The 15,639-nt window shown below is 43.0% G+C and overlaps 1 protein-coding gene across 1 annotated transcript in view; it reads left to right on the forward strand.

Annotated features, from left to right (window-relative positions):
• The first annotated feature begins 297 nt into the window (after positions 1 to 297).
• Positions 298 to 15,639, forward strand: part of ADHFE1 (alcohol dehydrogenase iron containing 1) — a 43,338-nt gene continuing 27,996 nt past the window's right edge. The window contains exons 1-10 of the mRNA XM_040354340.1: positions 298 to 492; positions 3,181 to 3,274; positions 3,413 to 3,450; positions 4,887 to 4,921; positions 8,843 to 8,896; positions 9,083 to 9,237; positions 10,887 to 11,083; positions 11,249 to 11,326; positions 14,787 to 14,892; positions 14,967 to 15,119. Coding sequence (XP_040210274.1) covers positions 3,219 to 3,274; positions 3,413 to 3,450; positions 4,887 to 4,921; positions 8,843 to 8,896; positions 9,083 to 9,237; positions 10,887 to 11,083; positions 11,249 to 11,326; positions 14,787 to 14,892; positions 14,967 to 15,119 — 872 coding nt within the window. The 5' untranslated portion in view covers positions 298 to 492; positions 3,181 to 3,218. The remainder of the gene's footprint in view (positions 493 to 3,180; positions 3,275 to 3,412; positions 3,451 to 4,886; positions 4,922 to 8,842; positions 8,897 to 9,082; positions 9,238 to 10,886; positions 11,084 to 11,248; positions 11,327 to 14,786; positions 14,893 to 14,966; positions 15,120 to 15,639) is intronic.

Raw genomic sequence — 15,639 nt, forward strand, 5'->3', positions numbered from 1 at the left:
GGTAAAGTCCCGCTAAAACTAGCGGTGCTTTACCACTAACGCGCCCCCTGCTTTAGTGTGAAAGTGCCCTAAAAATATATGTATTTACTTCCGTGTATTGGGGAAATCGCTGTGTATATGCTTCTTTTAAAAACAGATTACAAAGTCATATTCTGTAAGCGGTAAGTTTGGTCCAGAAAGGACACCGAAAAAGGAAACCGGTGCTGCAAACAAAGTGACGTTTACAGAAATTTGCGAATCATGCCTTGTACAATTAATGGGTAACTAAGATTATCTAGGCTTTAGACCAGTGAAGAAGAAAACGCAGAAAGAGTGGCTTACAGAGGGGAGGAGGGACTTTCCTGCAGCCTTGGAGTGATCAGATTACCGCCTATCAGAAGACAACGCTGCACTGAATGCTGGGAGAGAACATGCATTCCTACACTGGCTGACACAAGGAGACTGAAGCAGGATTTCCCTATACTGACTCCACTGTACACAAATCTCTTCCAGGTATTATTCCTTGTATGGATCTCTTTGTAGAAGGGGGTCCCTGTACTGCTCTTGTTAGTTTGTAATGTACTGGTATGTCATGTCCAGCAGCTGTCTGCAAACATGCATAATTTCACGCCCCGCATCAATGCTTCATTGTATACATGAAGGTGACATCAATACATAATAACTGTTTGTAGCACAAACCTACAACGTTTCTGCAAATGCCTTTTATGTAGAGAAATAGAGTTTAATTCTCAGTATAAAGCTTTGTTTGTGTGTGGTTGCTGAAAAGCCCTGGTTCACATTGATGTCAAATCGCATGCCAAATTGGCGCCTATTGCTCGCAATGGAACCTCTGAATCGGTGCGATGCTGACGATTCCCAAAAGTAGTTTCTGTACTACTTTTGGCGATTTCAGGTGCAATTTCAATAGACATCTGTGCAGGAAACCGCACAGATATCTCTGAAATCGCCGGACTGACATGCGGGAATAAATTTGTGCGAGTTCAGCACAAAGCTGAAGTAGTGGCCGTAGCAGTGTGAACCTGGGCTCAAGGTGAAAGCTAGAGGCAACAGAAAGATATCAATAAGTAATATTACATTTGTGAAAAGAGTAATTGCTGGCACCCCTAAAGCTCCATGCTCATAAACTGACTTTTTTAGGAGTTTGGGCATTTTTTTTTACAGCCCATAAACTCCTCTCTATGTTATCCTATGTGTCCATGCACACATGGACGTTTATCTGCAGTGGAGTTTATGGGCTGTTGTCTGAACGCCCTAAAATCGCATTCAGGAGCTGTTTTTCTGACCACAAAAAAGCATTAAACGCATTACAGCATAAACGCTGATGAATGTCAAACAAACCGCAGCAGTCACATGTGAAAGCAGCATACAGTACATTTTAGTACATTTTAGTAAGCCATCTTCCCTATTCAATCTCTCCTGCCAGGGTCATCAGTACTCACTCAAAAGATCCTGGTTTGTGTATCGGTACTTACAGATAATTATACTGAAACCAGATTAATGCAGTCACCTCTGGTTTTGGTACACTTCTCCCAGGTGCTCCGCGGGGTGATAGCTTCACTCCAAGGAACCCTGGGCCTGGCTTTAAACCTTGCCATTTCCTTCAACCTTGCTGGATGGTGGGGTCTCAAGCTCCCATGCCCCAACTGCACTCGGGCTCCTTCCCACCTGGCTTATATGTGGGCACTGACTCACCCATTACATCAATACAGGAGGGCCTGGCCATCTAGTACCCAATCGGGAAGGTGTCCAGAAGAGATGCGACCCTATGCTTTCCATCTTAGTCAGGAACCTCTCCTTATCACTACTACTGTCCCTAACAGACAGGGTACCTTTCCCAGCTCTGCAAATTTGTGTGCCAAGCCAGGGCCCTATATGTGCTCTGCCTGACCCAAGATGGCTGCCAGAGTCACATGGGTCAGCAGCATCCAATTGGGTGCTTCCTTAGTGACCCAGAAAACCATAGAGGAACTGTGATCCTCTAAACTTGCAGAAGAGCACCACCTGCAATGGAGAAGGTGAACTGCACCTGCCTACAAGCATACTAGATGAAGGAGAAACATAAATATCTGGGAGCCTTGGATACTTTTATAGGACCCAGAAATGGAAACTGCTAGCCTTGGGTACGTTTTGAGGCACTTGCTATCTGTGGTGGGGGTGTCCTGTTTTTATTTTCCTTACAGGTCAGTCACTTATGCTTCTTGCTTTTCTATAGTAATGCCGCGTACACACGATCATTTTTCGGCATGACAAAAACTTTTTTTTTTTAAAAATTTAATTTAAAATGATCGTGTGTGGGCTTCACATCATTTTTCAGGTTCTGAAAAACTTCAACATTTTTTTTCGAACATGCTGCATTTTTTAACGTCGTTTTAAATTATGTCGTTTTTCAGGTTGTAAAAAATGATCGTGTGTGGGCTTAAACGACATGAAAAACCCGCGCGTGCTATGAGACGGGAGTGCTCATTCTGGTAAAACTACCGTTCATAATGGAGTAAGCACATTCATCACGCTGTAACAAACAGAAAAGCGCGAATCGTCTTTTATTAATCAGCTAAAGCAGCCCCAAGAGTGGCGTCATCCGCACGGAACTTCCCCTTTATAGTGCCGTTGTACGTGTTGTACGTCACCGCGCTTTGCTAGAGCATTTTTTTTTTAAACGATCGTGTGTGGGCAACATCGTTTTATTGATGAAGTTGGAAAAACTTTGTTTTTTCTACATGCCGAAAAACATCATTTTTTTTTCATGACGAAAAATGATCGTGTGTACACGGCATAAGGGTCATTGTGCTCAAACTGTTTGTTCCAGTCCCAATATTTTTGCGCTCTTTCTGTTCCTTTTTTGCCCCCTGACTCTGGCTTTTTATTTCTTTTCTATTCCTTTTTCTCCTTACTTTCCCATTAGAGTTCACTCTTTCCCTTAATTATCATTGCCTACAGTTGCTTACCTGTTTTTGTATTCCATGTGAGCATACGTTTTATAGTTATTTTGAGCGTATTATCCTGCTTGGACATTAGGCGGTACCAGTTACCATACAATTCTCCTATGGACATACGAAGAAGGCTCTGTTGTTATTTCTTTTGGATATCATTTTGCAAGTATGTATTAAAGCCATTCATCTTTTATTATTTATAGTTTGTAACCATTTATCTCTCTATTACCTCTATATTTGCTACTTAGAGCAACCCTAAATCAATCTCCATATTTTCTGTAATTTCTAATGGCTGCTGGACGGGATAAAGTGATTCATCTCCTAAGGCAACTGCAGAGCGCATCGTAAGTTTTCAAAACTATTCTTAGGATAAATTGTTTGTTCATTGACCATTCATTTTTAACACATTAATATTATAGTAAAGAATTGTGTTGCAAGATGTCATACTTGTAACTAACACTGTTTATTAATATTTTCTTTAGATGCAGGTGTCCAGCTCACTCCCATGCATACTGTCAAGGTAGGAATTAATTGGTGAATGCTGTATAATGCTTGGTCATGTATGAAATGTAAGCTAAAACTGCGCACCCCCAAATAAGGAATAAAAAAAATATATTGGACACTAATCTACATGCTTATCTTCTAAGCATAAAGGGCCAGATTCACGAATAATTGCGGCCGTGTAACGTAACCCGTTTACGTTACACCGCTGCAAGTTTTCAGTGTAAGTGCCTGATCCACAAAGCACTTACCTGTAAACTTGCGGCGGTGTATCGTAAACACATCCGGCGCAAGCCCGCCCAATTCAAATGGGGCGGGTACCATTTAAATTAGGCGCGCTCCCGCGCCGGACGTACTGCGCATGCTCAATTTAGAAATTCCCGCCGTGCTTTGCGCAATGTGACGTCATTTTTTAGAACAGCGACGTGCGGAACGTCCATTCGTATTCCCGGACGTCTTACACCAAAACAAAAAAAAATTTCAATTCGACCCGAGAACGACGGCCATACTTTAACATGGCTCGACTAAAGTTAAGCCATGTTAAAGCAGGTGTAAATTTGCGACGGGAAAAAATTACTAGCGACGACGTAACGAACGCGAAAACCGTCGTGGATCGCCGTAAATGCTCATTAGCATACCCGACGCAGGAAAACGACGCAAACTCCACCCAGCGGCGGCCGAAGTATTGCATCCTAAGATCCGACAGTGTAAGTCAATTACGCCTGTCGGATCTTAGGGCTATCTATGCAGAACTGATTCTATGAATCAGCCGCATAGATAGGACAGGAGATACGACGGTGTATCAGGAGATACGCCGTCGTATCTCCTCTGTGAATCTGGCCCAAAGTCCCCATCCTCCCTCCTCCCAGTACAAATACCCTGCTGAAATCCTACCAGCAACAAATGCCCCCCCCCCCCCCCCAATTACTCATTCTAGCACAAATCCTCACACACTCTTCAAATCTGCGCCCCCCCCCCCCCTCCCTCTCCCTCCTAGCTCAAATGTTCCCCACCCCATAATTTCTCCTCCTAGCACAAATCCCCCTCCCAAAAAAGTCCCGTCTTCGCACAATTGCCCTCTCTCCTCCACCATATTTCCTCTTTTAGCACAAAGCCCCCTCCTGGCACAAATCCTCTTTCCTTATCCCCCTCCCAACACAAACCCCCCCCTCCTAGCACGATTCCTCTCCCCCCCCCCATTTCCCTCCCAACACAAATCCCCCTGAATCACCATTCCTAGCCCACAGTCCCTCCTAGAACAATTCTGACCCCCTGATGCCCTCCAAATTCCCCCCCCCACCCCAAACCTCATTGTGGTGCCCCCCACCTCACATGATACCACTAGGCTTTATGACATAACCATATTATTTGTTGCTTGTGAATCTCTTTTTCTTTTTAGCTTGTGTTTTGTAATAGTTTCCAAGTATGCACTAATCTGTTCTAAATTTATTTTAGCTCCATCTCCGATTACAACCGATTATGCATTTGAGGTAAATGTGCAAATATCATAAACTTTGCTGTAAAAGTTTTCACGTAGGTGCCTCATGAAAGCAACATGCTGTTTAATTTTTTGACACAACACAACGCTATCATGCCTGTGTGTACAGCACTGTGTGGTGTAGTGTTGCCACCTCATCCCTTTAGGCCGGGTTCACACCTATGCAAATTAGTTGCAGTTTAAACCGCATCCAATTCGCATAACATTATAAAATACATTGATTTCAATGAAGGTGGTTCACATCTGTGCGATGCATTCGCACTGCGCATTGCCGAAAAAACGTGTGCGTTTTTTAGGCATCGCCGGGTATCGCTGCTCCGGCGCTGTGACTGGCCGGAGCAGCAATGACGTCAATCCCGCACATGCGGGAGCCGGCAGTGATGGCATGATAGTCCTTCACTAGCGGCACGCTCAGTGCGCATGCGCTGTAGATATCGGTGCCCGTTTTTTGGGGGGAAAAAACCTGTAGGTTAAGGAGATATTTCTTGCACCTACAGGTAAGCCTTAATCTAGGCTTACCTGTAGGTCTAAGTGGTCTGTAAGGGTTTACAACCACTTTAAACCCAAACACATAATATTAAACATGTTGAGTGGTTGATTAAGGTGGTAATTAAACTCACTTGTTGCCTTATTTGCATTAATTAGCCTCAGAACCTGAGTAATTCATATGTGTTCGGGTTTAAAGGGATAAGGTGGCAATCCTAGTGTGGGGCCCTGTTGTAATATTCATGGCAGGCATTGAAGGGTGATTATTTAAAAATGCTGAATAAATGCCTCTTAGACACATAGGGCCAGATTCACATAGAATTGCCCTACGCTGCGGCGGCGTAACGTATCCCATTTACGTTACACCACCGCAAGTTTTCAGCGTAAGTGCTTGATTCACAAAGCACTTGCCTGTAAACTTGCGGCGGCGTAGCGTAAATCCGCCCAGCGCAAGCCCGCCTAATTCAAATGGGGCGGGGACCATTTAAATTAGGCGCGTTCCCGCGCTGAACGTACTGCGCATGCTCCGTCCCTAAAATTTCCCGACGTGCATTGCGCTAAATGACGTCGCAAGGACGTCATTGGTTTCGACGTTAACGTAAATGGCGTCCAGCGCCATTCACGGACGACTTACGCAAACAACGTGAAATTTCAAATTTCGACGCGGGAATGACGGCCATACTTAACATATGCTAGACCACCTAGAGGGCAGGTTTCGTTTTACGCTGCGTATCTCTACGGAAACAACGTAAATTTACAGCGACGGGCAAAGCGTACGTTCGTGAATCGGCGTAACTAGTCATTTTCGTATTCTACGCCGACCGCAATGGAATCGCCACCTAGCGGCCGGCCTAGAATTGCAGCCTAAGATCCGACGGTGTAAGTCACTTACACCTGTCGGATCTTAGGGATATCTATGCGTAACCTGATTCTATGAATCAGGCGCATAGATACGACAATCGTATCTCAGAGATACGACGGCATATCAGGAGATACGCCGTCGTATCTCTTTTATGAATCTGGCCCATAGTATTGATACACATGTGAACGAACCCTAAAATGCCCTTATGCATGCAGTCCAGCAGGCCAGAATAGGAAGGAATGAGCTAACGCACCCCCCCAACCATACCAGGCCACATGCCCTCATCAGAGCCCCCCTGCCCCAAAGCACCTTGTCGCCATGTTGAGGGGACAAGGGCCCCACAATGCTGGTCGGTGGTTGTGGGGGGTCTGAGTGTGGGGGAGGGGTTTATGGGAATCTAGAAGCCCCCTTTAACAAGGGATCGAGGCCCTTCCTATGTGAACTAGTATGGGGGTACCCCTACTCATTCACAAAAAAGTGTCAAAATAAATTAAAACTGAGACAGTTTTTGGTAGTTCCTATATTAAAAACAAGCAAAAAACAAAAACAATGTTCCCCAGTGTAGATCCATTATCAATCACAAGGAAAAAATTAAGAAAAAAAAGGTGTGCTCCCGCCCTCTGGCAGCACCCCTGTCTGACAGTTCTTAAATAACGAAGCCACTCGATGATGTCCCAAGTGACTCCGCCCCTTATGACGCCAGCGGCCAGGGGCATGCTGGTTCCATGACGTCGTAAGGGGCAGGGCTGTCAAACGGCTAGAGCAGACGTTTTCTTCTTTGGGTCAGCAGTGGCAGTGGGTGTTGTGATTGACGATGGACCTACACTGGGGGACATCGTTTTTAACAATTCCTTTATCAAAAAAATATATATATTTATTTTTTGACACTTTTTTTGGTGAATGAATATAATGTACCCCTACTCATTCACATGGGGATCTGGGGTCACCCTTGTTAAAGGGGGTTTCCAGATTCCAATAAGCCCCCAGCCCACAGACATCAACATGGGGACAAGGTGCGTTGGGGGGTAGAGCCACTCCTGCCCCAAAGCACGCCCCCATGTTTAAGGGCTTGTGGCCTGGTATGGTTCAAGATGAATGAGTTCCCCCCCCCCCCCCCCGTTTCCTGTCCTGCTGGGTTGCATGCTCAGATAAGGGGCTGGTATAAACTTTGGGGATAATCACATGCCGTTTTTTTTTTTGTGTGCATGGTATGGATTGGGGTGGCGATCCCACGCCATTTTTTTTGCTTATCTCTTCTTTGCCAGCAATTTGTTTTTTTACATTCAGCTGTCAGCGGGGAACCCTGCTAACAGCTGATAAATCATTGGTAGTTAAGGACGCAGCGGTCACCTGATCCTTTCCAAAAATACAGCCGCTGAAAAACGCATATATGTGAATGTGCCCCCATAGGAAACAATGTTAAATGGACTGTAGTGCTTTTCTGCAAACTACAAAAGGCACTAAAAAATGCACAGGTGTGCAGGTGGACTTAGGGCATGTTATAGTACTCAAGTGTTTTCATGTCCTAACATTGTATAGTACTGTAGAAGATGTCAATTCAATTTTTACAGAGTTACCCAACAAACTTTGTCTTTATCTCTTATGCCGCGTACACACGATCGTTTTTTGGCATTTAAAAAAACTACGTTTAAAAAAAATCGTGTGTGGGCTTCACATCATTTTTCGGGTTCTGAAAAACGACAATTTTTTTTTCGAACATGCTACATTTTTTAATGACGTTTTAAACGATTTTGTTTTTCGGGTTGTAAAAAATGATCGTGTGTGGGCTAAAACGACGTGAAAAACCCGCGCATGCTCAGAAGCAAGTTATGAGACGGGAGCGCTCGTTCTGGTAAAACTACCGTTCATAATGGAGATAGCACATTCATCATGCTGTCAGAAAACAGAAAAGCGCGAATTGTCTTTTACTAACACGGAATCTGCAAAAGCAGCCCCAAGGGTGGCGTCATCCGCATGGAACTTCCCCTGTATAGTGCCGTTGTACGTGTTGTACGTCACCACGCTTTGCTAGAGCATTTTTTTTGTTTTTATCGATCGTGTGTGGGCGACGTCGTTTTAATGATGAAGTTGGAAAAAACTTTGTTTTTTTCTAGAGGCTGAAAAACGTTGTTTTTTAAATGCCGAAAATCAATCGTGTGTACGCGGCATTAGACTTTTTTTTTTTTTTGGGGGGTTCTTTTAAATCATAATTCTAGATATTTTTTTTCTTCCTATTATCTGTATTCTTTAATCTATAATTTAATATTTTACTTTCTCAACCAATTTCAGTTAATCAGTGCCATTTTTAACTATGGACAAGGCCATGCACGTCATAGTCCGGTAGTTTAACGAGTAACGATAATGTGAAAATATTAGTTCTCCATAGCAAGCAATCAGAATACTGTTCTAATGTCAGATAAGTGAATGAGAATTTTTGATTGGGTGCTAGGGGTTAAAATATTTTAATTTGCCTGCCTGCTTAGATTTGCAAGCCTGTATGCCATATTCTGCTCTGCAATATTGCTGATGCATTTGAAATCTGCTAAAGACTGTCTCTTTCACCAGATGGCAATGTCAAACATCAGATATGGAGAAGGCGTTAGTAAGGAAGTCGGCATGGTAAGGACCCAAACCAAATGCAGATCTGCAGATAAATATAATGCAAAATAATATGCATGGTTATTGAGGAGGTCTTGCAATGAGGGAACTGCTAGTTTTAGACACGCATATTAAAAATAAATGTATTCGTTATTTGTCACCACAAAACAAGCTTTATTTGTGACTGCATATGTATTCTTTGTACAGGATTTGCAGAACATGGGAGCAAGAAATGTTTGCGTAATGACTGACAAAAACCTTGTTCAGCTTCCACCAGTCAAAGCCGTACTAAACTCACTAACGAAGAATAACATTAAGTTCTGCTTATATGACCGTGTCAGAGTGGAGCCTACAGATAACAGGTAGCTGCACGGCTAATTGGTTAGATGCCTGTGATATACCGCAATCATTGGGCCAGATTCACAGAAAAAGTACGCCGGAGTATCTGCTGATACTCCGGCGTACTTTCAAATTTGCCACGTCGTATCTTTATTTGTAATTCACAAACAAAGATACGACGGCTTTTGGCTAAGATCCGACAGGCGTACGGCTTCATACACCTTCGGATTTTAGGATGCAATACTTCGGCGACCGCTGGGTGGAGTTCGCGTCGCTTTCCGCGTCGGGTATGCAAATTAGCTGTTTACAGCGATCCACGAAAGTACGCGCGTTCGTCGCATTCTCTTACGTCGTCGCTAGTCGGTTTTTCCCGTCGCAATCTTAAGCCTGCTATTTCATGGCTTAGATTTAGACCAGCCATGTTAAAGTATGGCCGTCGTTCCCGCGTCGAAATTTCAATTTTTTTTTTTTTTGCGTAAGACGTCCGGGAATACGAAAGTACGTTACGCATGTCGCCGTTCAAAAAACACGTCAGGGCGCCGTAATTTCACGCAAAGCACGGCGGGAAATTTCCAAACGGAGCATGCGCAGAACATTTGGCACGGGAACGCACCTAATTTAAATGGTACACGCCCCATTTGAATTAGGCGGGCTTGCGCCGGACGGCTTTACGCTACGCCGAAAGTTTAAACGAAAGTGCTTTGTGAATCAAGCACTTACGCTGGAAACTTGCGGCGGCGTAACGTAAACGGGATACGATACTCCGCCGCAAATCTACATGAATCTGGCCCATTATGTTTAATGTAGAATTTAAAGTAAGTTTTATTTTTGTTGAACTCCTAAAATTTAGGGAGTGTGGCTTTGATTTTTTTTCCACCTGTTTTGCATCATGATTACTGCTATACCCACCTACTATTCAGACTGGTAACCAAGTTACGATTTTGGATTTTCCACATTAGCCAGTATCTAGACTTATGATGGATTTTTTAAACTAATAAGCCGATATAAAATATATCAACATGAACTCAAGGCTTTACATAAATAAAGTCCTTCTCAGTGACTCAGCTCGGGTGCCCCCATAGAAAGTTACTTGCTGTGGGGGCACTGAACAGGAGGGAGGGGCCAGGATCACAGAAGAGGGACCCGAGAAGAGAGGGACTGGACTGCTCTGTGCAAATCCACTGCAACAGAGCAGGTAAGTATAACATGCTTAGGGAAGAAAGGGAATTACCGCTCCAGATGGAAATGCTTGGTTAATCAATCGCCTCCTGGAGACCACGGGTGCTGGCAGTGCATATAGCAGAAAACAAAAAAGAAAATATTTGGACAGCCACACTCCTGGAAAAGATTCCTGAATTGTCCTTTAATGGTAAAATGGAATACACTACAATCCACGGCAAAAAGGTGAAAACGGGATACACAGCTGATGTTTCGCACTGATACTCCGTGCTTACTCATATCTAAGTATAACATGCTTGTTATTCTTATAGGGGCAAAAAAGAGACTTTACAATCACTTTAAGCTCCTCTCTACATAGAATATACTGCTCTCCTGAAACTTTGGTGATAGCATTTAGCAATAAGTGTGCATGATAACTGAAATTATCTAAGTGAAATTTGTGTGTTGTGTTTTCTTTTTGTAATATCCAATAAACCCTTTCATTTGTATACAGTTTTATGGATGCGATTCAGTTTGCAAAAAAAGAGACATTTGATGCATATGTTGCTGTTGGTGGCGGCTCTGTAATGGACACCTGCAAAGCTGCAAACCTCTATGCCTGTAGTCCTGGTACCGACTTCCTTGACTATGTCAATGCCCCTATTGGAAAAGGAAAGCCAGTGACTGTAACCCTTAAACCACTCATAGCAGGTAACATATGCATAGAGGGAATACAATTGGGATGGAGATCACAAATTACTGTGATAAGAAATTGCGCAAATAATGTTTATTTATATATATATATCAAATAGTCATAACCATGCTCCCTGGTTATCAAAGATATTGATGACATGTTCTGTCCATTTTATTTGACAGTCCCTACTACATCCGGAACTGGCAGTGAAACTACTGGAATTGCAATATTTGACTATGAAGAAATGAAAGCCAAAACAGGTGAGCTACACGGCCTTTTAGAAACCATATTTTTCATTCTAAGCCTATACAGTGGAGCATTGGATTACGAGCATAATCTGTTCCAGGAGAATGCTTGTAATCCAAAGCACTCGCATATCAAAGCCAGTTTCCCCATAGAAGTCAATGGAAATTAAGATGATTTGTTCCGCATTGACTTCTATGGCATGCAATACCGCATGTGGCCAGAGGTGGAGGGGGGGGAATACAGTAGCCTGCTCGTATTGTCTTTGAGAGTCAGAGAGGCGTGGGCTGATGATGTTACAGCCTCTGCCAATCCAAGCAGGCTTTGTATTCATTAATAGAATACTTTGCTCGCTGTGATTGGCTCCAGCAACTATGAAGAAGAATATGGCTCCAGAAGGAAGAAATATGAAGCGTCGGAAGGGGGGTCATCTTATACATGAGTACAGGCAAAAAATCTTAAACTGTAAAATTAGGGGTTCGTTTTATACTCCCGGTTGCCTTATACACCGGCAAATACGGTAATAAATAAAAAAAAAACGAAAATCTAATTTCTTCATAAATTTTGGCCAAAATATTTTCTGCTACATATTGCTTTGATAGAAGAAAAATCCCAATAAGTGTATATTGATTGGTTTGTGTGAAAGTTATAGCATCTACAAACTATGGTGTATATGATATATAGATATACAGTGGATATATATATATATATATATATATATATGTGATTTTTTTTTATTATTACTAATGGTAGTGATCAGTGACTTATAATGGCACTGGTGGGGAACTAACTAACTGCCACTGAAATTATTACAGTGATACTGTCACTTTACCAATGACACTGGCTGAGAAGGGGTTAAGATCTATGGCGATTAAGGGGTTAAATGTGTGCCTAACTATGTGTAATGTGTGCTACTTTTACTACTTGATCTCTGTTTCCCATCCCTGCTTTGCAGGAATAAGAAACCAACAGATTACCCCCTCTGTACAGAGCCCTGGGCTGTGACTTTGCACAGCTGATCAGCAGGTCCCGACTGTCGATTATTGGCCTGGGCTCCAGCTATGTACAATCACAGCAGGTGCTGGGGCGGGGGGCACGCATGCACGCCCTAAATCCAGGAGTAGGCAGCGACATACAGGTACGACGCTTTGCCTGCACTGGCTGCTCCCCTGCAGTGCTTTGCGGACAGACGTACTTGCGGAAGTTGTTAATTACAAGGTTTTTATTTAATGAATGAAGAGGGGTACTACCCCTTACTCATTCACATGGGGGAGCTGGTATCTAGGGGCTCCTTATTTTTAAAAGGGAGCTTGCAGATCCTGATAAGCCCCCTGCCCATTGACCCCCACAGCAAGTGGGCCAGAGTTCTGGGGAAGAGACTCTTGTCGTCATCAACATGTTGAGATCACTTGGCCTGCTATGGCTTAGGAGGGGGCTATATGCGAGCCTGGCTGAGTGTACCCGAGTGTACTGCGCTCGGTATATGTCGGCGGCGGATTCAAACACATCGCGGGAAGCGAATATCGGCGTATATCGTGCACCCACGATTTTGCCCTGATTTTAAGGGAAAAAAAGTGCGCAGTAAACACCGATAAATACGGTTCATAAGAAAGGAATGTGGGACTTTAAATGAGGCAATTGACTTGTGAAGGTAGAGTGGTTGTTAAACGTTATTTATTTGTAACAATAGAAACAAGTAAAAATGTATTTTCATATATATATATATATATATATATATATATATATATATATATATACACATACATACACATGCACACATGAACATATTAGATACATATATGTCAGTTTGGCAGCACACGAGAGATAATAAATATTGGTAAAATATAATACAGGGTATTTCCTATTGGCAGACATTGGTACACCATATGCAACAGAGCTGCTGTAAAACCAAAGAAGGATACACATACACATTAATAGTTGCATAGAACTTAATATTGTGAATGCATACAAGATATATATGGGCCGGTGAATAGGTAATGAGCCAGACTCGACTGAGCACCCCATGGAAACTTGACGCGTTTCAAAAGGGTTTGGCTACTCCACCTCAAACTGACGCCAGATGCATTAGACTCCGTAATTGCTAGTAGTGCTACTGATCTCTGTAAAAGATATGAATATTTCCAGAAATGTTAGTTTTATCATCAATCCCTGTCCTTATTATTAACACCATACCCACTCATATATCATTTTGTATACCCAAAATATACATACAAATTCATAGCAGTAATGTTGCCATTTATAAAAGGATGGCAAGATTTGTAACTGGGCAATGGCCATAGTATTTGCTATCCGCTATCCCTGTGGCTATACCACTGGTCGTAAGGAATTGTGTAGTCATGGTCATCTGACAAAAAAACCTGGGCATACTTAGGGGCAGATCCACAAAAGAATTACGCCGGCGTATCTATTGATACGCGCGTAATTTTAAAGTTCCAGCGTCGTATCTTTGTTTTGTATCTCTGATCTGGGATCGATCCGACAGGCGTACGTCTTAGTGCGCCGTCGGATCTTAGGTGCATTTTTTCGGCGCCCGATAGGTGGCGTTTCTGTCGAATTCCGCGTCGAGTATGCAAATTAGCTAGATGCGGCGATCCACGAACGTACGTCCGTCCGGTGCATTTTTTTACGTCGTTTGCGTTCGGCTTTTTCCGGCGTATAGTTACCCCTGCTATTATGAGGTGTACTCAATGTTAAGTATGGCCATCGTTCCCGCGTTGAATTTTGAATTTTTTTACGTCGTTTGCGTAAGTCGTTCGCGAATAAGGATTTGCGTAGAATGACGTCACCCTCGTAAGCATTGGCTTGTTCCGGTTTAATTTCAAGCATGCGCACTGGGATACCCCCATGCGCCGTTCCAAAAAAACTTAAGTTTACGTCGGGTCACGACGTATTTACATAAAACACGCCCCCATCACATCCATTTGAATTGCGCACCCTTATGCCACCAAAGATACACTACGCCGCTGTAACTTACGGCGCGAATTCTTTGAGGATTCCAAAAAAAAAAGTAAGTTACGGCGGCGTAGTGTATCTTAGATACGCTACGCCTGCCTAAAGATAGGCAGATCTTTGTGGATCTGGCCCTTAGTGTGCACCCAGCGTCATGTACTAAGACCTAAGTTAGATACATAAATTCATATTCAGACATCAGCCACCTTTGGGTGACTCTTTAATACTTAGATACAGCAGGTGACCACAGGGGCATAAAAATTGAGTCATAAGAAAATAAATGGATTTCTTTTTCTATTCTGGGAAACCTTGTTAATGTGAACATGATTGATTCACATGGGAACACTGGCTTTCCTAATTGCTTCTTCCCTTCCTTTCATTACAATATTTCTCAAAGTTACTTAAAGATGCAAACATGGGAGCGATGTCACTTTGCCGGATACGATTTTTTACAGTCTGGGAATTGATCTATATGGTATAAAATACACTGTTTTTTGATCTTGCTAGGTATTGCTTCTAGAAACATTAAACCAACCCTCGGATTAATTGACCCAGAACATACATTACATATGCCAGAGAGAGTAGTCGCAAACAGTGGATTTGATGTATTGTGGTGAGTAAATAGGTCTCCTTACTATGGTGCGAACTTGAGAGCAAAAAATTTACGTATCCCTATTTATTTCACAGTCATGCTCTGGAATCTTACACTGCAATCCCCTATAATATGCGCAGCCCTTGTCCAACCAACCCAATCAACCGCCCAGCTTACCAGGGGAGCAATCCCATTAGTGATGTGTGGGCTATACATGCACTGAAAATTGTCTCCAAGTACTTAAAACGGTAAGTTGGAGTTTCTGACTTTTAAATACCTGTACAAGCAAATAAAACAATCATAACATTTAGAGTCTGGGTAAAGATTATACAGGGAAAGCATGATAATTAGGTTTAAAACCATCCAACCCAAAATTATTCTCCAATGTGATGAGGTTTTTTTTTTGCACTTTGTTGTAATCCACCAATCTCATGCCAATTTATCCCTTGTGGCATAAGCAGTAGTTACATGTGGTGGTGAATATAGGAATAGCAAAATATGGGTATTTAAAGGGTCACTAAAGGAAAAAAAAAAATTCTTTAAAAAAACAAACATGTTATACTTACCTCCAATGTGCAGTTAGTTTTGCACAGTGTGGCCCCGATCCACGTCTTCTGGGGTCCCTCGGCAGCTGTCTCTGGTCCTCCCCGCAAGAACTCATCACCTTCATGCGAGCTCGCTCACATGGTGATGAGTCCTTGCGGGCGCGCTCCCGTGATACAGCGAGCGGCCATAGCCGCTCACTGTATCACTTGGCCCCGCCCCTTG

Source organism: Rana temporaria, chromosome 5, assembly GCF_905171775.1.
Source record: "Rana temporaria chromosome 5, aRanTem1.1, whole genome shotgun sequence".
Lineage (NCBI taxonomy): Eukaryota > Metazoa > Chordata > Amphibia > Anura > Ranidae > Rana > Rana temporaria.